At 54.2% G+C, this 27,923-nt stretch overlaps 9 protein-coding genes across 9 annotated transcripts in view; 4 read left to right on the top strand and 5 right to left on the bottom strand.

Annotated features, from left to right (window-relative positions):
* Positions 1–12: 12 nt before the first annotated feature.
* Positions 13–5,789, bottom strand: PHACADRAFT_204683 (uncharacterized protein). The gene is made up of 18 exons (XM_007390861.1): positions 5,495–5,789; positions 5,405–5,438; positions 5,317–5,352; positions 4,996–5,260; positions 4,711–4,942; positions 4,176–4,655; positions 3,999–4,126; positions 3,860–3,946; positions 3,630–3,806; positions 2,729–3,580; positions 2,452–2,677; positions 2,186–2,388; positions 1,866–2,129; positions 1,579–1,812; positions 1,490–1,530; positions 1,248–1,435; positions 1,102–1,197; positions 13–1,047 (listed from the first exon to the last, which is right to left on the bottom strand). The coding sequence occupies exons 1-18, from the start codon at positions 5,768–5,770 to the stop codon at positions 904–906; spliced, it is 3,963 nt and encodes a 1,320-aa protein (XP_007390923.1). The 5' UTR covers positions 5,771–5,789; the 3' UTR covers positions 13–903.
* A 120-nt stretch (positions 5,790–5,909) lies between these two features.
* Positions 5,910–8,804, top strand: PHACADRAFT_135232 (uncharacterized protein). The gene is made up of 9 exons (XM_007390860.1): positions 5,910–6,314; positions 6,368–6,482; positions 6,532–6,665; positions 6,716–7,045; positions 7,098–7,282; positions 7,337–7,535; positions 7,587–7,928; positions 7,987–8,117; positions 8,166–8,804. The coding sequence occupies exons 1-9, from the start codon at positions 5,993–5,995 to the stop codon at positions 8,688–8,690; spliced, it is 2,283 nt and encodes a 760-aa protein (XP_007390922.1). The 5' UTR covers positions 5,910–5,992; the 3' UTR covers positions 8,691–8,804.
* An 84-nt stretch (positions 8,805–8,888) lies between these two features.
* PHACADRAFT_47812 (uncharacterized protein) lies at positions 8,889–9,044 on the top strand (the record flags this gene model as incomplete). Its single annotated transcript, XM_007389555.1, has 1 exon — positions 8,889–9,044. A coding segment is annotated over one exon (156 nt), but the record flags the coding sequence as incomplete, so codon positions are not given.
* A 293-nt stretch (positions 9,045–9,337) lies between these two features.
* Positions 9,338–10,829, bottom strand: PHACADRAFT_190683 (uncharacterized protein; the record flags this gene model as incomplete). The annotated part of the gene is made up of 2 exons (XM_007390859.1): positions 9,338–9,957; positions 10,010–10,829. 2 exons carry the CDS (start codon positions 10,827–10,829, stop codon positions 9,338–9,340), a joined length of 1,440 nt encoding a protein of 479 aa, XP_007390921.1.
* A 321-nt stretch (positions 10,830–11,150) lies between these two features.
* PHACADRAFT_156762 (uncharacterized protein) lies at positions 11,151–11,471 on the bottom strand (the record flags this gene model as incomplete). Its single annotated transcript, XM_007390858.1, has 1 exon — positions 11,151–11,471. The coding sequence occupies one exon, from the start codon at positions 11,469–11,471 to the stop codon at positions 11,151–11,153; it is 321 nt and encodes a 106-aa protein (XP_007390920.1).
* Positions 11,472–12,349: 878 nt separating this feature from the next.
* On the top strand, positions 12,350–18,290 carry PHACADRAFT_112173 (uncharacterized protein). Its single transcript, XM_007390857.1, has 7 exons — positions 12,350–12,860; positions 12,912–15,573; positions 15,621–15,731; positions 15,783–15,866; positions 15,918–17,273; positions 17,327–17,409; positions 17,462–18,290. The coding sequence occupies exons 2-7, from the start codon at positions 14,197–14,199 to the stop codon at positions 17,808–17,810; spliced, it is 3,360 nt and encodes a 1,119-aa protein (XP_007390919.1). The 5' UTR covers positions 12,350–12,860; positions 12,912–14,196; the 3' UTR covers positions 17,811–18,290.
* A 1,724-nt stretch (positions 18,291–20,014) lies between these two features.
* Positions 20,015–21,301, bottom strand: PHACADRAFT_135222 (uncharacterized protein). Its single transcript, XM_007390856.1, has 5 exons — positions 20,888–21,301; positions 20,760–20,830; positions 20,458–20,703; positions 20,195–20,400; positions 20,015–20,135 (listed from the first exon to the last, which is right to left on the bottom strand). The coding sequence occupies exons 1-5, from the start codon at positions 21,139–21,141 to the stop codon at positions 20,064–20,066; spliced, it is 849 nt and encodes a 282-aa protein (XP_007390918.1). The 5' UTR covers positions 21,142–21,301; the 3' UTR covers positions 20,015–20,063.
* A 91-nt stretch (positions 21,302–21,392) lies between these two features.
* On the top strand, positions 21,393–23,273 carry PHACADRAFT_248169 (uncharacterized protein). Its single transcript, XM_007390855.1, has 9 exons — positions 21,393–21,550; positions 21,601–21,746; positions 21,799–22,097; positions 22,161–22,306; positions 22,372–22,468; positions 22,518–22,684; positions 22,740–22,901; positions 22,959–23,039; positions 23,103–23,273. The coding sequence occupies exons 3-9, from the start codon at positions 21,851–21,853 to the stop codon at positions 23,163–23,165; spliced, it is 963 nt and encodes a 320-aa protein (XP_007390917.1). The 5' UTR covers positions 21,393–21,550; positions 21,601–21,746; positions 21,799–21,850; the 3' UTR covers positions 23,166–23,273.
* Positions 23,274–24,028: 755 nt separating this feature from the next.
* Positions 24,029–27,923, bottom strand: part of PHACADRAFT_248163 (uncharacterized protein) — a 9,001-nt gene continuing 5,106 nt past the window's right edge. Inside the window, exons 23-32 of the mRNA XM_007390854.1 lie at positions 27,294–27,452; positions 26,897–27,242; positions 26,719–26,838; positions 26,583–26,660; positions 25,328–26,532; positions 24,988–25,274; positions 24,713–24,934; positions 24,575–24,655; positions 24,213–24,519; positions 24,029–24,161 (exon numbers count right to left, since the gene is read on the bottom strand). Coding sequence (XP_007390916.1) covers positions 26,468–26,532; positions 26,583–26,660; positions 26,719–26,838; positions 26,897–27,242; positions 27,294–27,452 — 768 coding nt within the window. The 3' untranslated portion in view covers positions 24,029–24,161; positions 24,213–24,519; positions 24,575–24,655; ... (1 more) ...; positions 24,988–25,274; positions 25,328–26,467. The remainder of the gene's footprint in view (positions 24,162–24,212; positions 24,520–24,574; positions 24,656–24,712; positions 24,935–24,987; positions 25,275–25,327; positions 26,533–26,582; positions 26,661–26,718; positions 26,839–26,896; positions 27,243–27,293; positions 27,453–27,923) is intronic.

The raw sequence follows: 27,923 nt of genomic DNA, 5'->3' as shown, positions 1-27,923 counted from the left end.
GAACATGAGAAGATCTCGATCTGCTTCCGCTGTCCGGCGTCCAGTCGTCGCCTCCGATTCGCTCTAGGCGCCAACAAACCTTGCCCCATTCCACCACCCGCCACGCTGGATGCATCTGCAGAGTCCAACTATTACGCGGTCCTGTCCCTCGAGGCATCTGCGTCGACTATCGAGATAAAAGCCGCGTACCACCGCGCCTTGCTTCTTCATCACCCGGACAAAAAACTTGCGTCAAGCCGTCGCGAAAATGCCATCGACATCGACTTGCTCAAGAGAGCGTTCGTGACACTCTCGACTCCCGAGCTTCGTGTCAAGTACGACGCCACGCGAGCCAGGTCGCAGTCCGGTCCCAGACCTGCACAGGTTGTCTCGCTCGAGGACTTCACAGTGCATGAAGACGTGGGTTCAGATGAGGTCTATTGGACCTACGACTGTCGCTGTGGGGGTACATACCGCATAACGGAGGAGGACATGGAGAAAGATCGGCATCTGATTGGATGTAGCAGCTGCTCTGAAGTTGTGTGGGTAGGTTATGAAGTAGCGGATGAGGAGGAGTCTTGAGAGACGGATTGTTATTGCGAAGTTTGGTAAGTCTCTACCCTTGGTTCTGCATTGCACCCTAACATCGATTGAGCCACTAGAAAAACAAATTTCTGCCGGACGGCGTTCATGGAATGTGCATGCGGATGCGCCGGAGCTCTTCGTAACTAGTCCCAAACTATGGCGGAAGCCGGACTCCTTCGAGGCTCGGGCAACCATCTGCCACTAAATGGCCTCGAGAGGTATAGATATAAAAAACACTTGTGAGCACGTCAATAGGTACAACAAACAAGCAGAATCCATAGACGTTACACTACATCATGCAAGCATACACAATCACACGTTAAAGCATTGTTCGAAGACTTAGTCCAGGATGATCACCTCGGCATCGAGTGGAGGCAGCTGCTGCCTATTGCGCAACCAATCCTCGAAGAGTGCATCTCGAAGTTCGCGCCCTAAAGCATATCCCACTGGCCAAGGGACTGCATTACCAATCTCGCGTTGCATCTAAGTTATTGGGATCAGCCTTCGCTAACGCAACGGTTCACAAGGGGTACATGCCGTCTTGACGTTGACCGTGTCGTAACAGTAAAACTGAAAGTGGTCCGGGAAGCCCTGAGATCTTGCGAGCTCTCGTACGCTGACGACGCGCTTGCACTGTAGCACTGTCAGCGCAACGACGTGCTATGCGTTTACGGCGCACTCACAAAGGGATTCAGGACCTTGCACTGCTTAGCAGTGGGCTCGACGTTCGTGACCGTCGTCTGGAACCACTCGTTGGGGTCCATGCGGCCGTAGAGACCGGGACGGAAGCCATGCCGGGCGATAGCCGATTTCGGGTCGGCCCAATGCCACTCAAGCAGATCCCTGGGGATGTCCTTGTCCTTCAGCAGCGCTGTGGGCGGGAAAGCGTCAGCCAATGCTGAGTCCCGGATTGGAGTGCTCTTACCGTGATAGTCGGCTTTCGCCTCCAGTGGGATCAATGTCACTCTGTATGCACGTAAGCCCCACGGTCTCGAAGACATGAGTGGCATTCACCTCGCGACCGTGTCTAATTTCAACACGCGCGTGATATGCTGCAGGTCCTTGATTTCGCTTTGCTTCACACGAGCCTTCTCTTGAAAGCGTGTACGTGCGGGTCCGTGATACTTGACTGTACCAGCAGCAAGTGGGCCAACCGCCTTCTTGGTCTGCTCCACCTTGACCGCGCGTATGGCTTCCCTAGTGCCAGGATCTCTCCGCTCTCGTTCAGCGCCTTTGCGTGGGTTTACCCTACCCCAGGGCTGTGAGCTAGGCGACACGGCCTGGATAGAAGGGGCTCTCACCAGTCCCATCGCAGGAGATCCCCAATGGCATCGTCTACAGTGACATATCGGAAGGGCGCGATGCCATTTTCCGTGTTGATAGGCCTCGCTATGAGGCCATGTGAGAACTTGATTTCAAGAGCGTCCTTGGGGGTGAAGGAGTAGAGTGGCGCCGGGAAATTGGGCATCGGCTGGCCAAGCTGGGCTGCGATGAGGAAGAAGCGCACGCGTGTTTGTGGGGTACCGTAGTGCGCAGCTTGGAGAACTGCAAATTTTACCTGATACCTGTTCCGCAAAGTAATTGGTATGGAGGGGAACGAGAGTTTATGGGGAGTACACACCCCATTGTCACCAACGCCCGCACCAAGAACTTCAAGCCGCCCATCTGTATACCACCCTCCAACTTGTACCTGCTCGCTTGGATCGAGTTCAGGTTGTATTGTAGGAACCCGCACACGTTCTCGAAGAAGCAGAGCTTGGGCTCCAAGAAATCCACCCACGACAAGAGGTTGAGAATGAGGTGGCTCTTCCTGTCGTTCGCCTTCTGGTACATATTCATTCGAGAGTGAGGCTGGCTAAAAAAGGAGACGTGTTATCTGCTGAGCACAGGCAGAAGCATAACCAGTTTCACGTGCCAAGGAAAGCCGGCAACAATGCAGTCGATGTCCCCTGGCTTGGGCGGCGGAGGAAGGGGTGACAGAGTGGGGTCGCTCTTGAGGATAGGCTTGTATTCGGGGGGAAGCTGGTATCCTGGCAAGCGCACTGTCTTCACCGCGTGCTCGAGGACGAGATTTGCGCATTGGTTGTACACGGTCGTGTCAGGAGAGTTCCGTCTGCCACGCACTGTCAGCTCGGAGCATCAGTGAAAAAGGCAAACAGCTCACTTCAATGTCAGCGCAGCGGACGGAGACAATTCGACTGCATGCGTCAGTTTCAAGCATCCTGCCTCCTGCATCGCAAGCGCAAACGCCCCGACCCCTCCGAATGGATCAAACGCCCTGAATGGTCGCCTCTCCTTGACTTGCTTGAACTCTTTGAAGTTTTCCACTAGCTTCTTGTCTTCATAGAAGCAAATGGCGCATATCTCGGGAACCTTGGACTTTCGTGTGAGCTCTTGGACCCCACTCCAGCTTGTCACCTTCAGTTTCGGGAACTTGAATTTGACGTAGAAATTGTACGGAGACTGGTCTAGGTATGCGCTGACGTCGCACACCCAATAATTTGGGACAGAGAAGAAATTAACGACGCGACAGCGCCGGATGAGATCGTTGGCGTTGATTACGACGCTATCAACCTTGGAGGTGGTTAGGTACAAGTGTCTCTGAATGGTAGTGTCGGCATAAGCTGTTCTTCTGATATGCAGGAGACTTGCCTCGTCCTTAACGATTGTTTCCTCTCTGCAATATTGCAGAATATCGTTGACTCGCCCAAGTGGCATAATGGTCACCTCGCAAGACCCTTGCGCTCTTGCGCTGTCGTCAAAAGCAACGCCGACGATCTGCCCAATCATGCATACTGGGTCTTGCGTCCTGATCATGACAAAGTCATTGATATGATAGTTCACGCCACGGAAGGCGATACCCGCGCCACTTTCAATAGCCTGTGGATGGTTCTCCTGCTCTTGAGCAGCTTGGCGTATGCAGACTGGACAGTTGTTCGGCGGTTGTGCTAACGGAGACCGCAGGTCTGTCTCGCCGAGCGCCAAGAATGAACCGTCTTTCTCGTTGTATTTGAAACTATAATAGGTTTATGAGTAAATGCTCATTGCGTCATGTCTCCACAGACCTGTAGAAATACTGGGTATCATCAGGAGGTATTCGAGGAGGGTTGGGCGAGAACCGCCCTGGAAGGCGTTTGAGAAGCGGCCGTTGACGGTACACGACGTCAATTTTGCCCACCAAGATGCGGATGTCTTCGTCGTCGCAGATGTCGGTCAAAAACAGCTCACGGGGGTCATAGATTCTAACGAGCATATTATTTTCAGCGTACTTCCCGTGCAGCGAATTGAGACTCACTCCTGAGTAATCGACCTTGATGAATGCTCGAACCATCGTACATGCACTTTTTTGCGCTGCTGGTTGAAATACATGATCTGTGCGAACCTGCTCAAATGAGTCCACGTCATGACTGGGCGGCGCGATATGCTGTACTTACCAGAAGTAATCCCATATCATACGCCCTTCAGGTATGTTGTACCCCCTTTCGTCGACAAAGGGCGGAATCTCCTCAGGCGTGCGGCGCCCCTTATATTTACTGGCAGGCAATAGCACTACATCTCCTGCCTCCAAACCTCGATTAATTAGGTGGCTTGCGAAGCTAATACGTACATACCTTGAAAGTGGTGTCCTCTAAAACTACACAGTTCCAGAAATCGCTGCGAGGACGGACTTGTCCGTCGTTGGGAAAGCCAATGCTCGTCCTTGGCTTGCTTGCGCGACGGAGGAATTCGAGGAGCTGATTGCGCTGCTGCTGGAATTCCCGCCGACGTTCCTCATTGGTCTGTTGTTCTCTTGCCGTGACTAACAGCTTGAACTGTTCGCCAAGAAAAAGTCCATCGGATAGCTTGGCTACGAGCGGTGTCACTGTAGTGCTATTCTGTCTCTCCGGGCGCAGCACAAGCAGATCGAGATTAATTGTGTTGAAGGGCTTCGTCCGATCGACATGCTGCGAACCCCGTGGGCCGCCACCCCATGCTCTCCTTCCGCCGTTAGGTTGCAATGGCGAGTTTCGTAAGTCTCGCATGTACGGCGACTGTAGGGCTCGATCGTATCCAGCTTCATTATCCTGAATCACATCAAACAGAACCCTGTCCTACGCGAAGCGACAGTTCACTATCTCCATCTCAGTAAAAAGCTGATGAACTTACTGCCTGACCGATGTCTTCTTCCAAGATGATGCCTTTGATATCATCGTGGAAAGTCCCAATAAACCTGGAATGTATTTTTTTCCTGGTGCAACTTTGTGGATCCAGCGAGGCGAGTGACATGATCAACTGGGCGACTCTGTGAGGGCGGTAGAAGGAAAACCAGATCTGACTGTATATTTGCGCGGGTGTCTTCAAGGCGTACCGAGCATACTGCGTCTGAATATAGATGGAACTAACAAACTCATCAGTCTCAACCGTTGATGCACAGCGTTGCGACAGGCTTACTTGCTGGAGTTGTAATCCAAAGTAAAGCTGAATATTGCACTCGTACGAAGACGCTGTTTAGCGAGATCATCCTCGAAGCCATCATCGTCTAAACCTGCGTCCTCCTCATTGATAAACTCAGGTGCGACGTTCCCAGTGGCTTCGAACGACCGGTCGATCGTATGGTCGAAGAGGTCTTCGAGAGACACAAGCTCATCATCGTGGCCGGGATCAAAAATCACGAAATCCGTGAGAATACGGGTAGGCTTGTTCTTTCCATTCTCATCTTCAAAGTCGATGTCTCGGCGTCTTCCCCGTAGATCACAGTCTTGGGTCCCTCACGGATGTATGTCTCACTTTCCGGATAGTATTGAGGCTCTGAATAGGAGGTTATGGGGGTCCATATTGATCTCTACTCTACAGCACATACTCTGTTGCTGAGAAGAACGCGTCCGCTTGTCGGGCTAAGCGATTCTCGCCATCAGACACGTCTCATTCATGGATTATCAGACGGACGCACTTTCTTTCCTTTGCCCCTGACCCCTTCATCCCACTCCCCATGTGTGCGCTTTCCTCCCCTCGCGTCTCGAGGAGTTCCAACTAGAGTGCTTCCGCCTACAGATGACGCCGGAGAGGAGGTGCGATGGCTTGAGTTCGGTGGCGTGTAGACAGAGGTCGGAGGTCGCGTCGAAGGGCGAGCGAAAGGGGACGCGTTGTTCGATGTATTGAGCGATACACGGGCATTAGACTCGCCGGAGGAGACTTCCCATGCGGTCGGCCTGTTGCGAAGAGGCATCGCGAAGGGGTGCGTGAGTGAGAGAAGTGTGTAAGACGAGAAAGGGCGACACAAGGCGCGTACCCGCGAGCTTTGTGGCGCGGCCATTGCCGCATCCCGCTGGAGACAGAGCACAGCCGAGCCACTTCTGCCCCGCTTGAGCTCCTTCGACACCTAAAAGCTTCGCACCCGACCCGGCTTGCCCGTTCTGTTTCTGATACAGCCTAGAAGGCAGTGTTGACCATGCAGTCCCTGCGCACACGGAGGCCTTCAGAGCCTCGTCCCAAGCTGCAAAAGCGCGAGCCGACGATCAGGCAGGGCCGAGCTAGCGAGCGCAAATCTACCCGCGTAGATGACAAAATCAAGAAGCGCATGTCTATGCGCTATGCAGACATATCGTCGCCTACCGGAGTAAGCGTTCCTGCTGTCCCCGCCCTACCTCTTGCTCTCCGGCCGGGCTACAAGGGCCAGGACATTGTTATACCGCAAACAGACGAGCCCAGGGAGGACACAAAGGAAGTAGAGAAGAGGCTTTTAGATCAGGATGAGTTTGACCCTGATGCTTGTGAGGCTATCTCCCTTGTGTATGCTGTAGCGTTGAATGCGAACGCGTTCTAGATCTGAAGCTCAAGATGGCAAACTCCACAGAAGCGGAGTTGCGCTCACTGCAGTCGTCGTTACAGGCATCGAAGGACGAGGTCTCGCGTGATTTGCAGCGGAATGTGTTCAAGAAGTGAGTTGTGCAGCCCGTAGCGTGCAGTCATGTAGTAACACGGGGACAGCTATGCAGAATTTGTCATGGTTTCGAAAGAAGTCAGCACCCTTGAAAGTGAAATGCTCGAGCTGAAAGAAGCCTTGGCGGAGTGGAAGGGCATGCCTTCACTGTTGCACATAGACGACTCGGCGTCGGTTGCTGGTACGCTTTCGCACGCTATGTATGCGGCGCTGAAGTTCACTGTCCAGCAGAACGTCGGCGGAATGTCCGTTCGTCAATTGCCGACTTACGTGTGCTATACGCTACACAAATGCAGAATCTGCACAATCAGATTGAAGGTTGCAGCAAGTTTGTACCCACAACGCCTGGTCGTCATGTCGTTCTCGAAATGGACAGTGTCCTCGCTTTGAACCCGGCAACATACAAGGTGGACCATTCCGTTCATTTTGTTTTACTTGATGACGCCGTGTTGGTCGCTCGCAGACGTCGACGCAGGAACAATGGGGAAAGTGACAAGTTAATTGCTGAGAGGTGTTGGCCTTTGAACGAAATGCTGGTTCTCGACACGAAGGACACGCAATGTGCGTCATGTGCATCACTTTCTGTGTTATAACTAACCAGCTGTCATGTTAGCCATGACCAACGTGTTCAAGATTCGACATAACAAGGAGACTCACGTCTACCGGACTGAGGTCGCCGCGGACAAGAAACATCTGCTTGTGCAGTTTAGGCATGTCGCTGAAGAACTCGCCTCAAAGAGGCGCAAAGAGCGCGAAGGAGAGCACCAACGGCGCAAGAGTCTTTGGGTTAATGGCGATGTAAGCACCATAATGCATCCAATAGACCCTCGTGACTAAACGTTGTATTCTTAGCGAACCTCACAAGCATTTCCTCCGGATGTCCCTCCACTTCCTGATTTTCTTACAGAAATGTCAGGAAACTCTGAGCTGGGATCGTCCGCCAAGGAGAAGGCCGAACGCGATGCTCGATGGCTCGGAGACTTCTGTGACGACCTCACCGTAGCCATAGCCCTCCGTAAATGGGACCATGCAGTTGCACTATTGGAAGAAGGTGAAGCTTCTTTCTATGTCAGATGACTTAGGGCTGAATATGTCCGTGTAGGTGAAAGCAGGCTGGACAACATGCCACTACTTGGCACTAAGCTCACACCGCTCAAGTCTTCGCTTACTTCCGCTTTGCTCCAGTCGCTGTCGTCACCGAATAACAGGAAGTCTACGGTCGTGCACTTAATCTCCATGCTTGCCAGGCTCAAGGCTGGAGCTGCTGCGAGGAATACGTTCCTCGCGTCTCGCACAGAGGTTATGCACAAGCGCGTGCGCATGATTACCTTCGAGGGTCATATTGGCATGTATATTAGCGATCTGGCCATCGTCGTATTCACGGGGATCAAGCACACCGCGGACTGGTTCCTGGCGAGTTTCAAGGAGAATGAGGTTGCAAGCTGTGAGTATCACGAGCGCCACGGGCTTGTCTCATGTATCGGCACTGAGACTTTTGCAAGGTTTCGTGGAGTGGGCGAAAAAACAGGTGGAAGCGTATGCGGAGATGTTTCGCAAGCAAGTTTATGGCTCGGACGTTGATCCACAAACTGTCGAGGACGCTAAGAAGATCACGCAAGCCCATAGCAAAAAAGTATGTTTGCCGACTCTTATTCGTTGTGTTTATCTCATTCTTCCGCAGCTCCTTGAGGAGTATGGCCTGGATTTCCGATTCCTTCTTGGTAGACTTCTTTCCGAAAATCCCGGAGAAGAACCAAGGGTTCAGCCACCAACGTATCGACCGCACACGAACCGTAGACCTTCAGACCCAGCCCAAACCCCTCCTTCAACACCTGTCCGCTCGCGGTCCCCTGCGCCGGCTATCGCGGTCCCAATACCTTCCCGGATGCGCTCTCCTGCGCCGAGCTCTATCGCTTCCTCCCCTGCCACATCGACGTTCACCCCGCCTGCGCCATCGCCGGCACCCTCCACGGCTTCGTCGATGACGACATCGATCCCTCGTACACGCATAAATTCGAACGCTTCAGGCTCCGCGCCACCGCGTCCCGATAGCACGTACGGCGAACTCGTGTCCAAGATCCCTGGCCCCAGGCCTCCACCGCGCGCAAACTCAATACTTTCGTCTCGCTCGACCGCACGTCCAGGCAGTGCGACGGGCCATCGCCCGCCGCCTGTTGCAGTACCCAAGCGCGAAGGGATGTTTTAATTTGAAGCGGAATCGAGCATTGGGTTCGCGTTGTTGCTATATTGTCCTCTAATTTAATGTACCTGTCTTTTACACTCCGTTGGTACAACCAACACTTGGACGCCGAGAAGCGCGGAACGGTAACCCTCGTTGTGCCATCCGTCTGCCCTAAAGTGGTCCGTGCGCTGGGCGCCTGTAGTATATAATGGAGGGCGCGCCATCTGCACACCCCATACTTACCTTGATGGCATAGGCCCCTTCACGTACATGGGTTTGTGGGCTGTAGGGGTCTCTCATAGCACGGCGACCTTGTCCCCAGGGGGGCCCTGTGGTTTGTACGGGCTTCGGCTCGTGCACCGTCTCAATATTTTCCTGTTCTGCTTCGGCCCTCGGGCTGAGCAGGCCCTTTTTTTTGGTTTCCGCGCGGTTCTAACCCTAACCCTAATCAAATTCCACATAAAGATATATGGGAACCAATCATAACCGATCATAATCGCGCGATCAGCGACTTGCCAATAAAAGCAAGTAACCCCCGTCGTCGATCGTTATGTGCGGGACAGACTGTTGAACGCATTTAGTCTGGCGGGCCGTATATGATATCTAGGGCTACAAGTGCAGGACAAATGCTACAGTACGCAGATAAATACATGGCAAATGAAATGAAGCTTTCATGTAACAGCAGCTGCTATATCCTTCCGAGTCCACATCCTATACTGACGGTATTCCTCGAGAAGATGGCTAGCAAATCTGGACTCGACATCGGATCCTAAACCTTCGAGGCGAGGCGGAAGCCATGAATCAACCTTCGTCGATGAACCGTCTCCTTGCACCGGTGAGAGATGCAGGTGCAGGGGGCAGTGTTTCTTCTGCAATTCCTCCGAATAGGTGGTATGATATGTTGAGAACAAGATTCGACATGCGTGGCATGGTGTTTTTGAGGTGCCTACAACATGTGAAGGCACGTCCGGAGCCGTCACATGACCGCTACGAGGGCGAAGCGTATTATGGTGGTATTCCAGCAGTGCACACTCGGCATGGAGGAAGTACGACATCATCACCCCATCATCCCGCTTCTCCCTTCGCGATAGGCTCTTCCAAAACGATAGCGAGCCCGCCCGCGAGTGTCGCTCGGACCGGCAAGGGATGGTAATGACTTCGAAATGCGGAGTCCCGAATATCGGTGAATGCGTTCGAAAGCTAGCAAGTCGCATGATCATGTTTGTGTTCTCGATAAGGGCAGCGCACTTCGAGATGTACTTGCTCAAGCGAGTTGCGAGTGCGTAACTTTCTAAACAATGGGATTCAGTCGTCGAACGGCAGAATTCAACGCAGCGGCTTACCGTCTGTACTCATATTGAGCTGGTCCAGAAAGAGCCGCATATTGTCGACCCCGCGCACAGACGACTTCTGCTCAGCGAGATAGAAACGTCCCAGGAGTGGCGCAACATGCGTACCCCAGTCACGCGGCGGGACCGGCACCAACAACGCCTCCCTCAACTCCGCTATGCGTAGTGCCACAGCGCAGAAATCTTTGTACATGCGCCCTCGTTTGACTTTCTCGGCCTGCAGACGGAGGCAGGTGTGTTGCAGGAGTTCCCAGTGCTTGCAGACCCGGTGCCGTAGTTGCTCAACGCCGTGGCGAACGAGCCGTTCAAGGATGCGTCGTTGTGCTTCGTGTCCCCGCGCTTTCGCCTTCAAACTCCGTGTTTGTGGGTCGCCGATGACGCGCGCAAAGTCGGCGAGGAGCCGCCACACGTCGTGCACCATCTTTGGTATGCTTTGCTCCCATTCCCTGCTAGCGTTTTGTGCGATATGCAATACGATGCGGTCCTTCAAGTGTACAAGAGAGACGGCCACACGCTGATGCTGCGGTTCGCACACACAGAGCGCGGCGATGGCGTTCAGGAGATTTGCGAGCTCTCCGTTGCCGGTCGACTCGGCGAAGAGGGGCTTCGGTGTCGAGTATGCTGGGCGCAGCCCGCTGGGGCTGTGCGTGAACGCGGCTGGGGGCGCCCCTTTGGCGTCGGCTGTTGGAACGACGGAAGCGTTGTAGACATCGCGGGCGATGTTCTGGGTCATATCATTGTCTAGGGAGGCCGGGGCAGCTGCAAGGGGGGATTGGGCGAAGGCACGTCGAGCCATCCATTTCTGCAGAACCATGTTTCAGACACAAGACGCACTTCTGGGGGTCAGCGGGTGCTTTGTAAATAACTCCGCTCTACTCAGGGGAATAACGTCGCTGACGCTGAAAGTGATTGCTGGTCAAGGGTGGTGCGCAAGGGGCTCGTGGCGTTGAGCAGGATGTAAGTGTGGCCGGGGGTTTCCGTGGCGCACCGCAAATATTTTCACCGTATACGTCAGGAGGCTCGAGTACCTTCGGAGCAGGGAGGCCGTCGGGGTGCGCAATACCAGCGGGGATTAGACCGCAGTAAGCTAGCTGGCGAAAGGAAGTTCGTATTTTTACGCATAAAAGCCTTTATCTTACAGAAACGCAAGCCGCGCCAAGTAGCAGCCTTCGACAGCGTTGAATGTCAGCACCACCTCGTCCGCTTGGAGCTCGCTTCTACTGATGTCACCTTCGATAATCCGACCTTCGCTGAGGAGCAGCTGTCGTACCACGCCAGGAAGACAGCCGGACTTGGCGCGAGGAGTGAGCCATACGTTCCCGCGTTTGAAAGCGATGTTACGGATGGAGGTCTCGGTGACATGGTCGTCTGGTGTATAGAGCAATACGTCGATGTGGGCATCAGCTGGTACGGGTAGAGGTCCAAGGCCAGCTCGGGCACGAGCGGCGTTGTACATAGTCCGATGGGTTGTCTTCGTTCGAGTAAAACGCGATACAAGAGTGGGCTCGGTGTCGACATAAATTACGCGCTTGACGTCGGAGGGGGGAACAAGAAAGTCAAAAGTAGCCAGTGGAGTTGTATGCGATGCAGCTGCAGTCGGGATTCCATTGAAATCGAGTAGCACTCGTACCTTGCCCCAAATGCCTTTTAACACGGGTCCATGCAGTCTCAGTGGCGACGTACTTTCAGAGGCCCCGTTCCATGAGTTTCCCTCGCCTCGAGCACCGCACGTTCGCATTCTCCCAGTAATGTCGCCTTAGTTACGTGCTCCGGTATCTCCCATCCGTGTTCTTCAGCTGCGGCCATCAGTCTGTCAAAATGATACGGCAAGAGCATGAACCGCGAAGGCTGTTCAGCGTTGACATGAGTATTCCAGTGCATCTCGAGGAGGGCGTCGTCATGGCGCATTGAAGATAGTAAACTATATGTCGACATCGTGAGCTCTTCCCCATGCATGCTCGATAGGGATGGCGACAGTACTAGTACTAGTGAAAATTCAGCGGTTAATTCCGCATAGCAGGCACCCGATTTCCTAGTACCTACTAAGCTGGCGTCTAAACCACATATCGATCACGTGATCTTTATCCTAATTAGACATCACGCGGCGCTCATATAAGGCTGCGAGCGGTAAATAGGCGCCAACCAGTATCCTCTTTCCCCGCACCCCGTCGAACTCTGGACCCCATCTTTGGCGTCCTGCGCGACAATGTTCACCGTCAAGGCGACATATCGCGCCGAGACGCGGCGTTTTACGTTTCCGGGGGATACGTTTCCAAGCTATGATAAGCTGGTAACGCAGGTGTGTCCGGACCCTTCGTCATCGGGTCCCGTCATGGCTTACGCATTGTATCCCGCAGATTTACAAAGTTTTCCCGTCTGCGAATGCATATTACATGTCTAAACTCATATTCTCTCCGAACCCGCGCGCCCCTGGCCAGAGCATTCTCATTGGTCTCGAGGCCCATGACGCCGGAGAGTACGACAAGCATGTCGCGCAATATCAGGGGACGGTCTTGGCCTGGAGCGCTACTCAAGTTTACTGTTCTCGACGAGACGCCCCACAAACGGCCCTCGATGTCTACTGCGTCAGAGAGTCGTCCAGTGAGCATCTTCAGCGACTTCACGAGTACAAGCGACACTGTTGTCGGTGGTGACGTACTCGAGACGCCTGTCACCGCTCCCAGCTCCGCAGTCTCGACGTTTGCGGGCTGTGATGACGACCATTCCGCCGACATCCAACGAATGCTCATGTTGGACCCCATCCGAGAGCGCGTGAGAGCTCAGGCCCCGGCAAACTCTCGAGTTGGTCTTGCGCGCAATACCCTGGAGCGCCCAAGAAATCAAGGTGTGTTCCTTTGCCTTTTGCAGAATAGCCTTAGCTGAACTGTCTCTATAGGCTCTGATTTCTCCCCAGTAGACCACGAAGGAAGTTCAGTTGCCGAGACTGTTACCCCCCGGGTCAATACTGGCAGAATCCCTGATGTTTCGACCAGCACCCGACTTTCTGCGGTCATCCGTGATCTCTATGCGCAGCGCCCTCCTACAGATCAGAACATGGCACTGCCTTCGTCAGAGCGCATGTCTCGTCTTCAAGATGATATCGCTGCCATGCGCGACCGCAGCATCAGGCTCAGAGAAGCGACGGAAGCGCTCAAAGAGCAGTCGTCAGCCCTGCGGAAGCAGTCCTTCAGTGACATGCATGCACTGTCCTTGCCGACATCTAATTCCACGGTTCATTTTGAGGACCACATGCGCATGCTTCCGGCGGAGCGTACACCGGCAGACAAGATCCTTGGCGAGCACATCACTAGCCAGACTCCGCAGCCGTCCAGACGCCCAACGGAGGAAACTATAGAGAACTGGAGGTACTACGTCCCCGCTCATGAGATGGAAATAGGGAGTAGTCAATGGAGCGGATCGCGGCCGCAAAGTTTCATTAATTCACCTGATGAATCTCCCGCTCTACTCGTTCCCTCTCTTCCTGCCCCTGCGCGTTCTGCCGGCAGCACGAACAGACCTCATCACGATCACGCTTTTGAGGAAGCCACGGAGAGAACATACCGGCTCGGTCTGGACCTGCTTCGTCGCTCGAGCAGCTATGCTGGGTCTTCTCAGGCCGCGCTCGAGGATACTGCGGCTTCTAGTGACGAGGAAGACTCAGTGCCGCCGAAACGCCGAGAGCTCCCGCGCATCTATGTGGCACGTCATAACGAGTCCGAGAGGGGTAGACTTCTTGAGAGGCTGAGGGTTAGTCGTCCCTTGCCACCAAGGCCTGTCTCAGTTGCACAGCCGCCACCAAGCGCCCCTGAGGTTCCTGTCGTACACATATGCTCGCCCTCGACATTCAGGCCCTCCCGCAGCCCGAGTCTGGCCAGCCTCCGTTCTAGCACTCCTGCCCCAGAACCATACCGTTACCGCAGGAGCCCTAGCGTCGATAGCATCGACAGACGCGGGGTCTATCGCAGCAGAAGCCCTGATAGCATTTGTGACTCAGTATTGAGAGCGGGTACTTCGACAGGTACCGTTCCACAGCCTATGCGTTGGGCGAGCGTCAGCCCAAGCCCAAGCCGGAGGAGTCCAACCCCGCCTCCACGCGCTTACACTGCATCGACGATGTCGTACTTTTCGCCCCGCCTCCAGCTTTGTCTGGATACGTCGTACCTCCGCCGCCAATTATCCCCATGCCATCCACGCACGCGACGCCCGCTACACCATTTATGTCCTTCACCGCAAGGCAGCCCGCATACGGATGGGCTGAGGAGTGCGAGAAGCTGAAGTGCCAAATCAACGACGTTCAGACTTCCCTGGCCGAGCTGCGCCTCGATTTCCAGCACGCCATCAACACCAAACAGGTCGGAGCCGACGAACAGGCGCCGGCTGCGCCTCCCGCAGCGCATGAGGCTGCTCAAAATGCGGGCTGTGAACGCGTGGCCTCGTCCGACGAGCCTTCGACTGTAACAACGATGTCTGGCGCACTCTCTCCCGGTGTTGTTCCAATACGGATCCATGGGACGTTCTCCTCTACTGAGAATGCCTCCGCCTCCGGTGCCGCTGCATCGTCCGCTATAGCCCACCCCAAGATCTCCTGTGACGGTTGCAACGTTCGTGTGGTCGGTGTTCGCCACAAGTGCTTAGACTGTGACGATTTCGACTTCTGCTCCAACTGCTTGAACAACCCACACATGCGCGTTATGCACGACTCCAAGCATGCCTTTTTCCCCATCGATATCCCGGACGACACTTCCCTGTTCCGCGATGTTCAGTATGGGCGTCGTGGTGTGGAACACTCGGGCACCTCATGCGATGCTTGCAACAAGCGGGTATACGGCGTCCGGCACAAGTGTGTAGAGTGTGCAGATTTCGACCTCTGCCAGAGCTGCATATCGCTGGCGTCGGTTCGTTCGCAGCACAAGACTAGGCATCACTTCTTCCCCATTGAATATCCTTGGGATCACAACCCGTTCCGTGCAGTCGCGGAGGAGCTGAACACTCAAACTGTGGAAGGAGTCGTGCACCCTGCTACATGCGACGGCTGCAACCAAAGGATCAAGGGTGTCCGCCACAAGTGCCTCTCCTGCGCGGATTTCGACTTCTGTTCATCGTGCGTCGGGGATCCCCAGAAGCGCGCGGCGCATAACATTGCTCATGCTTTCTTCCCAATCGACACCCCATACGATAAGCACGCCTACTTCGCTGCCCGTGCGAAGCTAGAAACGCCTTCGAATGAGCCTGTCGTGCACTCGGACGTCGTTTGCGATCAATGCGACAACATCATCGTTGGCGCGCGGCACAAGTGTCTAGACTGTTTGAACTTCGATTTATGCGGAGAGTGCGTTGCGCGAGGTGCGAAGCTCAATCACCATGCCGCGCATCAGTTCCTAGAAATTACGAAGCCGGGAGAGGTTATTGTACACACAGTACACTACGATGGTCCCTTAAGACGTACCACGCCGCCGAGGGTCTCTACACCTCCCCAGCCAGCGGCCACAGTTCCGCCATCCGCCGTTCATAGTGCTGTCTGCAACTTATGCGATTCGACTATCCGCGGCAATCGCTTCGTGAGTATTCCAGGTCAATTCGCTGACTTACTCTGACCCATGCGCAGAAATGTCTCAACTGCCCCAACTTTGATACTTGCCAGGCGTGCTTCGCAATTACTCCTGAACATCATCCAGGACATGGCTTTGTCAAAGTTATTGATCCCGACCACCTCATGGTAAGTGTTTGAGCGCTTGTGCGATGCATATGCGCTGACCATCCCGCATAGCTCCGCAACATCCTTCGCTCGGACATAGTGCATGCGGCTAGGTGCAACGAGTGTGATGAGGTTGTTCGTGGCACCCGCTACAAGGTTTGTCGACAGTGGAATATGGGTATAGTTGGTTGGCTAATTCTTCTTCAGTGTCTTCACGCCGACTGTCCGGACTACGATCTTTGCCAGAACTGTGAAGCGCTGCCGATCCCAGTACACCCGCTCACTCACCCGCTTGTAAGGCTCCGAATTCCTGAGGCCGAGATACCGTGTGTGTATAGGCAATCTCAGTGGCAGCCTTCAGCTAGGACCCTCGAGTCGGAGGAAAGGTGCGCCCCGAGTCCGTCGTACGTGCCGATCCGGTGCGAGGATACGCCCACGCCTCCTTTCACTCCTGCTATTCCGGAGCTTCCTCAGGCACCGTCTGTTGCCCCACTCATTCCTGCCACTTGGACGCCGTCTGGCATTGACTGGAGGTGGAATATGACTCCTTCGTACCTGATGGCCATTCCTCAAGTGCTCCAACATGAGGAACAGACGCCGCTTTTCGATGCCAGCGCTCCTGGGTCCGTATCGCCTCTTCGCAGCCCAATACAGTGCCCTACGCACGAATCTACCTCCTCAAGCCCCAGAAGGGATGCCATTCCCGCTTCTTTCGATGAGCCAACTGCACCGCCCACGGAGATCTCACCCGCCCATTCCGCACGGGCAGACTCGCCTCGTATAGCATCGCCAGTGCCGCTGCCGCTCTCGCCCCCCTCTCGAGTCCTGATCGACCTTGGCGAGTCGTCCACAATGTCGAACTCGCGCGCGCACACGCCGACTATTCCGTTATCGCTGGGAGGGTTATCGTCCCCCTCAGAGAACACGACTTCTCCTATGGCGTTAATCCAGCCTGTTCCCCATCTCGAACCCGTCCAAGATCAGGAATGGCGCGAGCTTTGGCCTGAACTGACCACGATGCTCAGACATCTTCTCCAGCCTGTAACCCCACCCGCAGTGGATGCGGTTCCGGTCGAACTCCAGAACATTCCCGGTGCTATGGCTGCGGAAGAAGCTCTAAGCGGACCTGTTGACGAGAAGGAGACCCAGACAACTGCCCAGGAGTACCATACTGCCGCAGAGAAATCCCCTCTTGCGGATGAGGCGCTACTTGCTCCTCCAGCACCAACATCGGAGATGGTTGAGCGCTCTCGGAACAATTTACTAGAAGCTTTGAACCGCGTCGCGCCCATCCTACCGACTCTGCTCCCGGCTGACATTCATCACCAGGCTACGTTTGTGGTCGACAATAACATTGCCGACGGTACTGTCTTTCCGCCTGGCGCTGAGTTTGTCAAGTCTTGGGTTATGCGCAATGATGGCGAGACGGCTTGGCCAGAGGAGACTACTTTGAGATACGTTGCGGGCGACAGAATGATGTCGCGTGAAAGTGCGGCTGTGCGTATGCCTGTCGGCTGTGTCCCCCCTGGTGCGGAGGCGGAACTGGTGGCTAGCGAAATGAAGGTATGTCAACGCACATCATCGCTCGAGACCAATATCTCACTGTCCGTGGCTAGGCTCCGGACGTATCTGGCAAGTATGTCAGTTACTGGCGCCTTCACGACGGCAAAGAGTTTTTCGGAAGTAGCATTTGGGTAGAGTGCGTATGGTTCGGCTTCAGTCACTGAGCGCATGCTGACAACCTCATGTAGCATTGTTGTCGTGGAGCCTGATCACAGCGAGGATCCCAGCAGCGAAGAATCCTTGGCAGCATCCTCGGTCATCGTGCCACCCGCCCCATCGGCCGGAGCTCAGACGCGCGAGTCCACTGGTGTGTCTGCAGCCGCATCCGTGCCATCCAGCCCTCTATCCGAAGATGGCTCCTTCGACTCTTCCCTGTCCCTGATCGATGCCCCGTCTTCACCCTCGATTGCATCCGCGGACGATGTGATCTTCCAGGACAGCCGTGAAGCCGTTGACGCGACCTCCCCGGCCGATGTGTCCCGTGACATGGAATACGTCGTTTTGTATGATACGACTTCCTCTGAAGACTCGGAGTGAACGTGGTTTGAACAATCTCACCTGCATTCGTATGGACTCTGCGTGTACAATATCGTCATATGCTCCCCGCTCTTGTTGTCTTCCTTTGGTGTTATTGTGACTCGAATGTGTCTCATCGCTTCTTGTACGAAATGCTTCTGTAACGTCGCGAAACAATTGATATTATGTCCAATCGCGCATGCACGTATGCCTACTATGCTCCATATGACGTGGTATACAATGCTTGCAGTCTCAAAGTCAAGAAGCCGATTCCGGTGGTCTTCACCTCATTTCCTTGGACCTGATCCTGAGCTTTCAGTCTCCTCCCTGATGGACGTCCGCAATAGGAGGTCGGCGAGGACATGACTAGCATGCGGCAACTTGCCAGTGGCAACGTCAACTATCTTCTCCTTGAGAGCGGCTGAGCCCTTCAGCTCATCCCAGTGCTTAACGACGGCGAGCATCTCGAGTTTGCGGACCTTGTCGTACCTATATAGGTGTTCGAAAGTGTGATAATGTAACGAAATACCGCACGCACTTTGCCGTGAACGAGCTGAAGAGCTCATGCAGATAGGTCTGCATCGAGAGCTGCGTCGTGAGATGGTCCAAAGCGCAATTCTTCAGGGTCTCCAGATGCAGCTGTGTGTGGCGATACTCAGTCCTACGGCCCCGAGGCCGATGGTGGAAGGAATGCTGAACCTACCACGTCCGCAAGCCGGTAGATGGATTTGCATGAGACAGGACTCGGACGATCCGGATTTGCGCCAGAGTACTGCTGAATGAAGTGGTCCCGGTCGTTCTTGCCGTTGCTCTTCAACGGGGCAAAAACGATGATGCCTGTGTACAGCCAATAAAGAAGGGCCTCCCAGCTGGTTTGTGAGGCTTTCGTTCAGCAAGGAGACTGATGGCGTTGGCTCTGCTTGGGCTTACGTGCGAGCTGCCGTACCAAGTATCACGATAGTGCGCCCCTTAAATTGCTTCGTATTATCCGATGCTGGAAACGCGCCTAGTAACGATTAGAAGCAGAAGTGGACGATGCTCCCCGCGTCCTTATACGCACATGCCGAGATAGGCTCCGTTTTCACGACGATGGGCTCATCTGCAACGAATGTTCGATCTGTGGCCGCAGAACTTGGCGGGTTATTCTCTGGAAGCTGGGCGTCGCCCATGTCAAAATCCTCTTGTTCAGCGTCTGGCGTGTCGTCTTCGAAGTCGCTGTCGTCGTCGCGGTAGCTTGTGAATGCCGTCCGCTTCGCTTCTTCATCATTCTTCAAGATGCTGGACGAGAGCTTATTGGACGCGACTTCGTATACTGTTTTCCTGTTCTCAGCCTCGGGCGGCCACCAGGCGCCACATTGGCGTGCACTCACAGTCCTTGAGCTCGTCGGAGCGCTGAGCCATCGCTTCTCTACTAGAATACAACAAACACAGTTTGCTAAGTCTGCCGTTTGAATCGCGTTTCTTGTACGCCACATAACGGACGTTTGGTACGTTCTTGCCGACGACGACGCGGTGCAACACGTCTAGGCTCGGCTTCGAGACTATAGGCCAGACTGGCGCGAATTTGAGGGTGGCGCATAAGATCATTGCGTTTTCAGATTTCATAGACTGCGTCGCCTGAAACTGTTCCGAAGTCAGAAACTTCGACCAGCCGATGGCCTCGCCGCTCTTGAATGTGTAGGACATGGTCTTGTTCAGGTACGACTGGCCACCGTGCAGCGACTTTGCATGTACGGTCCAAGTCACGTTCATTGCAGGATATTCTTTCGAAGTATAGAGGTAGAGTCCGATGTGGCTCAACCCGCTGGCATCGTTGAAAGTGTACAGTCCGAAGCGCAGACCAGGTCCGAAGTGTTCAGAGTACTTCGTCGGAGACGTACGCGCAAAGCAAGACCGGAGGTCGTCAACTTGGAACTGTACGATTGTTTCACATTCGACCTTCTGGAGCTTGACAATGTTCGGCGCTGACGCCATTCTCAGGAGCTTTGTGCAGGTGGTCGTGGTCGGACGTCAAGTCGGGAGCGAGACACCAGAGTACGCCACGGATTCGGAAGTGCTAGTGAATCAGTGATCCGCCGCGTGATCGCGCAGTTACGTAGCCTCGACAAGCTGGCAACGACGTCGGGAAGACAGCTTCCGTCAGTTCGAGAGGTCTAGGGTAACCCGTTTTGTTTACAACAATAGTATTCCGACAACAAAAATCTCGCCCATGAAGGTAAATGAGGGTATAAGGATAGATGATAACGCAGGACGCGGGATCCGTCTACATTCTTACTAAGTAGATTTCAGTGAAAAAACAACATCACGGCCAAATAGTATAGTCTGGGTATGCTGAAGCTTTCCAACCTGTGTAGAAACGTGGAGATCAGAATTTTTGGCACGTGAAAGCTAGTAAACACATCTACTGGGGTCCCTGACAGGCTTTGGCCATAACCTACACCCTCGTCTCCAACGAAGACTGGTGCAACGGTAATGATCGCTGTCTCAACCAGCGGCGTCTTCTCTGTTGAGGCGAGGAAGGACTGTATGACACGGGCGCCGCCTTCGACCATGAGCGACCTGATGCCGAGCTTTCTCAACGTTTTCAGCATTGATGGGAGGGATACCCGACCTAACAGCGGGAAAATATGGGCGCGGGATAGCACGATCTGCAGTCAGTTTGCCTTACCGTTGTCGCCATCTACTTCTATGATTCTCGCGCCCGCGATCTCTAGATCGTGCTTCCGAACTCCCCAGTCGGCACAGTTTTTTGTCGGAGGGACGGCAATAACCCAAGGCCTCCTTCCTTGGCCCTCCGCAAAATTGTTCAGGAGCTTGCACTTGGGGAAAAGACGCAGATCCGCATCCAGAATGACTGGGCGCGGAAGATGATACTTGTGAAGGTGTCCTTCGGGAAGAGACGGAACATGCCGGGCTGAACATTCCAGGATCTTCAGTAACTTTAAGTGATTGACGGTAAGAGTAGCTTACTGTTCAACTGAGGATTGTCATTGAGCGCCGTACCGATCCCGACCATGATAGCATCGTGCATCGTTCTCATCCTGAGCTTCTCGTGTCATTGAAGCACTGGCACGCATAGTTGATACCCCGGCACTTACCAGTGTGTCATGATGAGGCTTTCCTTGCCGCTCAAGGCCAGCTGTTTGCCGTCTTTTCCTGCAATCTTGGCGTCCAGGGACTGAGCAAAAGTGAGTGTGACATATGGTCTAGAATCGTCGGAGAGAATTGGAGTAGGAATCTTGACGGCGTCATCTCCTGTATACAAAGAAATCCCAGGCAAGTCGCTGGAAGATGCGAAGAGAGAATCAAGCAAGATCTGAGGTGGCTGGGGGAGATCAGAGGGAGTATCCATAGCTAATGAAAAGCTAACACAGCGGGAGGGTCGTGGAAGGCGAGAACAAGTCGATTGAGCAGTTCGAGAATGACTGGAATCAGTGGTATAGACTCCAGACACACCCCGTTGCGAGGACAAGTCCCCACAGGCCGCGGTTCATCCTGGAGACCTTCCAAAACTAGACCGATCGCGCACGTGATATCATGCACAGACTAATGGGCGCTTATTTGTACCTCCGAGAATTTCTCACCTGCGGACTCGCGCACGATCTCAGCTGTTTGCACGATGACAAGCCCCGTGAACGGCACGAATGGTACAGTAAAGGAGGAGGAGGAGGAGGAGGAGAAGGTACCTCAAAATCATCTCGATGCTGAAGACGAAGTTGATGACGGCGAGGAAGACGGCGTAGCTGAAACAGGAGCGGGAGGTGTGCCACAGATGACATACCTTCCAGGCAGCGGGCTAACAAAATGTCAGGGGACAGCAAGAAGAAAAAGAAAAAGAAGAAAACCGAAGAAGAAGAAGGCTACTGAGCAGCAGACAGAGCCACCACGCGTAGGCTTGTCAAAACTATTCTCTGACGGACACTATCCCGAAGGCGAGACGCATGAATATAAGGACGAGTACGTTGTTTACGCTGTACTTTACAATACATCTTACGCGCCATCTGCTCAGCAATGCTTGGCGAACAACGTCAGAAGAGAAAAGGTATATTGAACGTATGATCATGGAAGATCCTGAGCAGACCTACAACAATATCCGCAAGGCTGCTGAGGTCCACAGACAAGTACGACGATATGCACGCAAGGTCATTAAGCCCGGAATGAGCATGATAGACATTGCGGAAACTATCGAGAACGGCACGAGGGCATTAGTGGAGGAAAACGGTTTGGAGGCGGGCGTCGGCTTCCCTACGGGCCTGAGTGTCAACAACTGTGCCGCACATTACTCGCCGAACGGCGGAGATACCATGGGTGCGTCTTCTCCTTGAAATCCCCAGTTCCGCATCCTTACCGGGTTGACTGCTTCTATCTCAGTCTTGCAAAATGGCGACGTCCTAAAGGTCGACTTCGGTGTACACGTCAAGGGACGCATTCTCGACTCGGCATTCACGCTGACCTTTGATCACACGTACGACAAATTGCTCGAGGCCGTGCAGGCAGCCACCAATACTGGAGTTCGGGTATGCCACAGTCTCCCTCGGCTGCGCAGTATCACGGGAGCTTATCCTCTTCTCCAACGTGTCAGGAAGCGGGCATTGATGCACGACTGGGCGAGATCGCCGGTTCCATCCAGGAAACGATGGAGTCGTACGAAGTGGAGATTAATGGCAAACTTATACCCGGTAAGATCATTCGCATCTTCATGACGTCCCGCTACTAACCTACTGTTAGTCAAGGCTATCGAGAATTTGAGTGGTCACTCAATTAACCCATACCAGATTCATGGTGGCAAGTCAGTATGCCTCGTGAAAAACAATGACCAAACGAAGATGGAGGAGGGCGAGTACTTCGCCATCGAGACGTTCGGTTCGACGGGCCGTGGCCGAGTTGTGGAGAGTGTACGTACGAGTTAAGATAAATCAGTCACTCTAGGATTAAAAGCTAGCTACGCAGGGCGAGGTATCGCATTACGCCAGGCAGGTGGATGCCCCAAATGTCACCCTCCGACTTACTACCGCAAAATCTTTGCTGAAGACCATCAACAAGACCTTCGGCACGCTTCCGTTTTGTAGACGGTATCTTGATCGAGCTGGCGAGAGCCGATATCTTCTCGCGGTGAGCAGTCTTGGAGAGAGCTCCCAACGTGTATTAACGACGATCCTTCTCTGCTAGCTCAACCATCTAGTCTCCCAAGGCATTGTGCAAGATTATCCTCCATTATGCGATGCTCCGGGTGCGATGACAGCCCAATTCGTAGGTGTCTTTCCTGTAGCTTCGCAATCCGCGTGAGAGGCAACGTACTGATCCGTCTAACAGGAGCACACGATCCTTTTGAGGCCTACTCGGAAGGAGATTGTCAGCAGAGGCGATGACTATTGATCAGCTGGTCCCCTTCCCGCGACGAGAAGCGCGCCGTTTGTGGCCCGAGTAGCTATGTACCTAGTTCCGTTCCTTGTTTACCCCCAATCGACTGGATGGTGCGTCCGGAGACTATTGAATGCCTCGGCACAAGGTTTGCGCAGTGCGGGGCGGCCGCAAGGGGCCTGCTCCTCGGGCGTTGCTCGGCGCATGTGATTGGATCCCTTACGTCAAGCGCACAATCGAGCGCTTTGCGGACCCTCATATCCCCAGTCATTTCTTGAAGGCTCTGTCCCTGCGCGTACCTTGACTGTCGTGCTCTGTTCCCCCACCCCCACATCAATCTCCCGGCTCCATGTCTCTGACACAAATCCTCGTGCCAGAGAAAGCACACGAATTTTTGGTCCATTGCACTCTCTCCGCTCGCGCACTGGTCGCGGGTACAGGCTGAAACATCTCCACTCGCCACCGCCCCCGCCCCCCTCATTCCCAGCTCTTGCTCTTGAATTTTATCCATGAACTGGACTATGTCTCTATTTCCCGGCCGGTGCGACAAAGAGCCCAAGGGCGTTGTTGGCGATGAGGAGACTGGACCGCCCAAGGCGGAGGTCAAATCGCGACCCAAGTCAGTGACCCTCCCCGTGAAGGAGCTGCTGCGGTATTTCGAGGCTCCCGGCGTCCCCCCTCCTCCCTCGTCGCGTGTTGGCGACCTTAAATTGAAGCAGAGGGAGTCACAGCCTTTCCGGCTCACAGATTTGTGGAAGTACGGGTCGTTTGCGGCATGGAAAGGTGAGTCTCCGACAATCGGCACCGACCTCACGGAGGCCCCCCTGCGTGGCATGTGTAGATAATATGTAGAGCACTGACTTTGAATATTGCATTGCAGTGAGCGAGGTTATTACCGCCGTAATATCGCACCAGCTGCGGGGGCCGCTCCGACCGTCATGGGGAATCGAGATGACTATTGTGACGTGTCTAATGCGGGATGTCGGTCTGCATTCGCACCTTGCAAACATTGTGAGTGCTCCCCTGTCGTCTGACACGCGTCGTGCTGATGGAGGTATGCAGGCGATGATCAGGATGGTCATGAGCATCAGTGGTCTCGTACCGGTGCCTTCGGATGCGCTGGTCACGCCAGTCACCTTCCATGTCCCTAGGCGTGGCCTTAAAGGTATCCTCGCAAAGTTTGATGCTGCCGAGGGCGGTACGCGCGAACTCTCCGGAGAGTGGGTGGTGGGTAAGAAGACGTGGCAAAGACTACAGTCAGAATGGAAGGCGGCCAAGAAGGAGGCTTCCTCTGCCAGCTCTAGTTCTCCAGGCGAGTCCTTGTCGTATACCAAGCGCAAGGAGCGAGTGGTGTTATACCTCCATGGTGGTAAGTAGTTGTATACTGGGTATATGCGGGCATGATCTGACTGGTGTTTTACCAGGCGCATACTATTTATCCAACCCGACCACCCATAGACTTATCACGATACCTCTGTCCAAGTTTCTAGATGCTAGGGTGTTCGGTGCGTGCATTCTCTTGGCCTCATTCAAGCCTGGGCTGAGATGTTACTTTCACACAGCTCTCGACTATCGTCTTGCGCCGGAAACGCGATTCCCAGGGCCACTGCACGATGCAGTATCAGCCTACCTCCGACTAATAAATGATCTCCAGATTCCCTCCGAGAATATCATTGTCGCAGGCGACAGTGCTGGTGGAGGGCTCTCGCTAGCCCTGATGATGTACTTGCGGGACAACGATTATCCCCTTCCTGGTGGCGGTATTCTCATGTCTCCATGGGTTGGCGAGTGTTTTACCATGTATCTTGCTTCCATACAATCTCACCTGTCATTGCAGATCTTACAATGAGCTGTGACTCATGGGAGAGTAACGAATCGTACGATGTTGTCCCGAAGCCGATACCTGGTGACCACCTCAATCCGATCGCTTGCTATCTTGGAGAACATATGGAGAAGTACCTGACCCACCCGTATGCGAGCCCGCTATTCGGAGACTTCAAGGGGCTCCCACCGCTGCTCATCCAAGCGGGAGAAGCGGAGGTTCTGCGAGATGAACACACGCTTTTGGCTCATAAAGCTTCCCTCGCGGGGGTGCAAGTGCGACATGAGTTGTATGAAGACGCGGTACGTAGCAGTGGCTCCCGCTATATATCTCAATTGAATTGCTTTCGCTGCAGGTGCATGTGTTTCAGAACTTCCCATTCCTGGATCAGGCGCGGCAAGCCTTTTTCTCAGCTCGTTCCTTTGTGCGTGAAGACCTTGCTGCTCTTCACACCGATACCTCTCGCAACTTGCGGGGCAAGACGGAAGAGAAGCTTGAGGAGGAGATGAACAACGAGACCACCCTCGTGGTGCAAGGCGATGGAACGGAAAGCCAATCGCAAAAGGACGAGATGATCCAGCGCAGTCCAAAACGCAGTCATGTGTCTTTGCCAAGACCAAGCCGAGATACAGCATCCGAGGAGGGCGCTTCCAGCCAAGACGAGGATCCCAGCTGGGTCTCTCCATCTATCTATCCGTCCCCACCCCCCTCGCCAGAAATGGACGAGGACCAGCTGACGTCGTCCGCGAAACTCTCTCGCTCAAATACGGCCAAGAGCCCATCTTCTATTCGGAGTACGGCTTCGACATGGAGCTCGGCCTCTGGACGCAGTCGCGCGACATCGCTCACAAGCGGCTCGTTCTGGTCATCGCCATTTTCGTCCATCTCTTCGCTCGCATCGCCCTCTGAGTCCACACGCACTTCGTCGATCAGCGGCTCTCTCCGCCGCGTGCAGTCCCGGACATCTATAAGACAAGAACTTGACGCGTCGGAAAGCAGCCACCCGCCGACGCGCTATTACCAGCTCCCGTCTTCGGCCGAGCATGCACCGCGCCCGACGATCCGTCGTTCGTCCACTAGTCACCCCGATATCTCCTCGCTGTGCGCGCAATGGGCCTCTGGCGGGCCCGCGAACCGCACGTCCGTGTACAAACCTGATACCCTCCCATCTCGACGTCGCAAGCATTCAAATTCAGTCTCATCATTGTCTGTATCTCGCCCCTGATACCCATTCAATCTTCCCTGACGATCGCGTAACGAAGGACAAATCATTTTACGATCTCACGAACCAAGTGTACGGCTTCTTGCTCTTCTGTAGTTTTAATGTACGGCTTCTGCTTAACTGCGGAAGGTTGACTGCTGTAATTGCTGCTCTGTACTAGATTGAATTGCCTCAAAGTACTTGTTGCGCGTGTAGCCATCAACATAGCTTGCCTTCTTCCTCTGCTTGCAATTTGTCCGTGAGCATTACAAACACCTCTACATCAGGACATCGTCATTTCTGCATCTGGGCGAGTACGGCGGGCGAGTTTTCGAAGTCTGTTTTATTGACCAGGAAGTCTGCCAAGCAGTTAGCTTCCTAAACTAATAGAATACATACTGTCGCGTACCGTCCGGGATAACCGTGATGTTATCGCGCTGGAGCTGCAAGACTTGCTTGGTCTCCAAAGTATATCGCGGCCATGGGGCTAGAAGGTTGTGAACGGTCGGCAAGCAAGCCGGGAAGCGGTGTCAGCAGACACGCACCACCCGGGCTGAGGTCATTCACGAAATTAATGTAGAAATCCGTCATCTGATTCGCAAAGTCTTCCTCTATGGCATCGGGCACGGGTCCGAAGAGGAGCGCCAGCTCAGAGCCGTGGGACACTGCAACCATACGTACACTCAGATGTCTATCGCTCATCAAGGTGATATGTAGGCTTACCTCCAAACGTGCGGTTGTTCCCGGGGATGAACTCAGTGAAGAAGTACGCGAAGAGCGGCTGGAAAGGTGCGGCCTTCTCGAATAGGAGCCGTCGCGCAGAGAGGAACATGTTGTCGGTGTACCACGCTTCGCCGCGATCAAAAATGCTGTCACCCGTGTTGTACGCGCCGCCGAGCGAGGAGTCGTTCGCGGGGTAGAGCGTGTGCAGCACATCTAAAGTGCTGTTCGTCACCGTCGACGGGTCGATGAGCAGATTGCACACGAAGGTGTCAAACGTGGTGTCCTCCTCGGAAGGCGGCACGGAGAGACCGAGGAGGGATTCGCTGAAGGTCGCGCCTTCATTGAGCTAGATGGACAGCCTTGGTGAGGTTGTTTTGTTAAGGAATGGGATGCTTACGTTTGTACCTGCCAAAATAGGTACGTGCAGGAAGTTGCCGCTTGCGATCTGTACAGAAGGGCGTGGTGAAATGAAGCTCCCCGGAGGACCCACTGCAGGCTGCCACAGCTGTCCATTAAGACGTTGATTGGTCAGTGTGTTTGTGGCGTCGAGCAAAGTCTATTATACTGTAGTCAGACTTCCCTTAGCAGTTTTTGTATGGCATGATATATCATACCTCGAACGGGACTTGCTGCAGGCATTCAAATGAGCCAGGTCCCGACGTGCACCCAACCGCCTCGGTCAACAGCGCATAGGGCTTGCCTGGCTCATCGTACGTACTAGCGGGAGGAGCTGTCTTGCTATACGTGTGTCAATCCACATCCCAGCGCTTGAAGGAAGACATGACTGACAAAGGTCCGGTAGACGAGTCAAAGATCGCAGCCCGGAAGTGTGATTGCTTGGCAGGGAAAACGATTTGTGCCTCTGCACTACCGGCTCCGGCAGATTGACCCCAGATTGTCACTTTGTTCGGATCACCACCGAAAGCTGCGACGTTGTCTTGTAAGAAAGCGAGGGCTAGTCGCTGGTCCTGCAATCCAGCGTCCAAGTCCTCTATGGGTACATGAGAGCTGGCCAGCTGCAACAATG

This window comes from Phanerochaete carnosa, assembly GCF_000300595.1.
Source record: "Phanerochaete carnosa HHB-10118-sp unplaced genomic scaffold PHACAscaffold_1, whole genome shotgun sequence".
NCBI lineage: Eukaryota > Fungi > Basidiomycota > Agaricomycetes > Polyporales > Phanerochaetaceae > Phanerochaete > Phanerochaete carnosa.
This window is presented reverse-complemented; position numbering and strand designations above follow the sequence as displayed.

Coding starts and splice junctions, on each gene's coding strand:
- PHACADRAFT_112173 (XM_007390857.1), top strand. CDS start 14,197: ATGCCATCCACGCACGCGACGCCCGCTACACCATTTATGTCCTTCACC. Junction 17,274..17,326: donor TGGTGGCTAGCGAAATGAAG/GTATGTCAACGC, acceptor GTCCGTGGCTAG/GCTCCGGACGTATCTGGCAA. Junction 17,410..17,461: donor GGAAGTAGCATTTGGGTAGA/GTGCGTATGGTT, acceptor AACCTCATGTAG/CATTGTTGTCGTGGAGCCTG.
- PHACADRAFT_204683 (XM_007390861.1), bottom strand. CDS start 5,770: ATGCCTCTTCGCAACAGGCCGACCGCATGGGAAGTCTCCTCCGGCGAG. Junction 4,943..4,995: donor TTGGATTACAACTCCAGCAA/GTAAGCCTGTCG, acceptor TGAGTTTGTTAG/TTCCATCTATATTCAGACGC. Junction 4,127..4,175: donor TAGAGGACACCACTTTCAAG/GTATGTACGTAT, acceptor CGAGGTTTGGAG/GCAGGAGATGTAGTGCTATT.
- PHACADRAFT_135232 (XM_007390860.1), top strand. CDS start 5,993: ATGCAGTCCCTGCGCACACGGAGGCCTTCAGAGCCTCGTCCCAAGCTG. Junction 6,315..6,367: donor TGAGTTTGACCCTGATGCTT/GTGAGGCTATCT, acceptor AACGCGTTCTAG/ATCTGAAGCTCAAGATGGCA. Junction 8,118..8,165: donor CGCAAGCCCATAGCAAAAAA/GTATGTTTGCCG, acceptor ATTCTTCCGCAG/CTCCTTGAGGAGTATGGCCT.
- PHACADRAFT_248169 (XM_007390855.1), top strand. CDS start 21,851: ATGGAAGATCCTGAGCAGACCTACAACAATATCCGCAAGGCTGCTGAG. Junction 22,685..22,739: donor GTGGCCGAGTTGTGGAGAGT/GTACGTACGAGT, acceptor CTAGCTACGCAG/GGCGAGGTATCGCATTACGC. Junction 22,902..22,958: donor AGAGCCGATATCTTCTCGCG/GTGAGCAGTCTT, acceptor CTTCTCTGCTAG/CTCAACCATCTAGTCTCCCA.
- PHACADRAFT_135222 (XM_007390856.1), bottom strand. CDS start 21,141: ATGGATACTCCCTCTGATCTCCCCCAGCCACCTCAGATCTTGCTTGAT. Junction 20,831..20,887: donor AGCCTCATCATGACACACTG/GTAAGTGCCGGG, acceptor CGAGAAGCTCAG/GATGAGAACGATGCACGATG. Junction 20,704..20,759: donor TGACAATCCTCAGTTGAACA/GTAAGCTACTCT, acceptor TGGAATGTTCAG/CCCGGCATGTTCCGTCTCTT.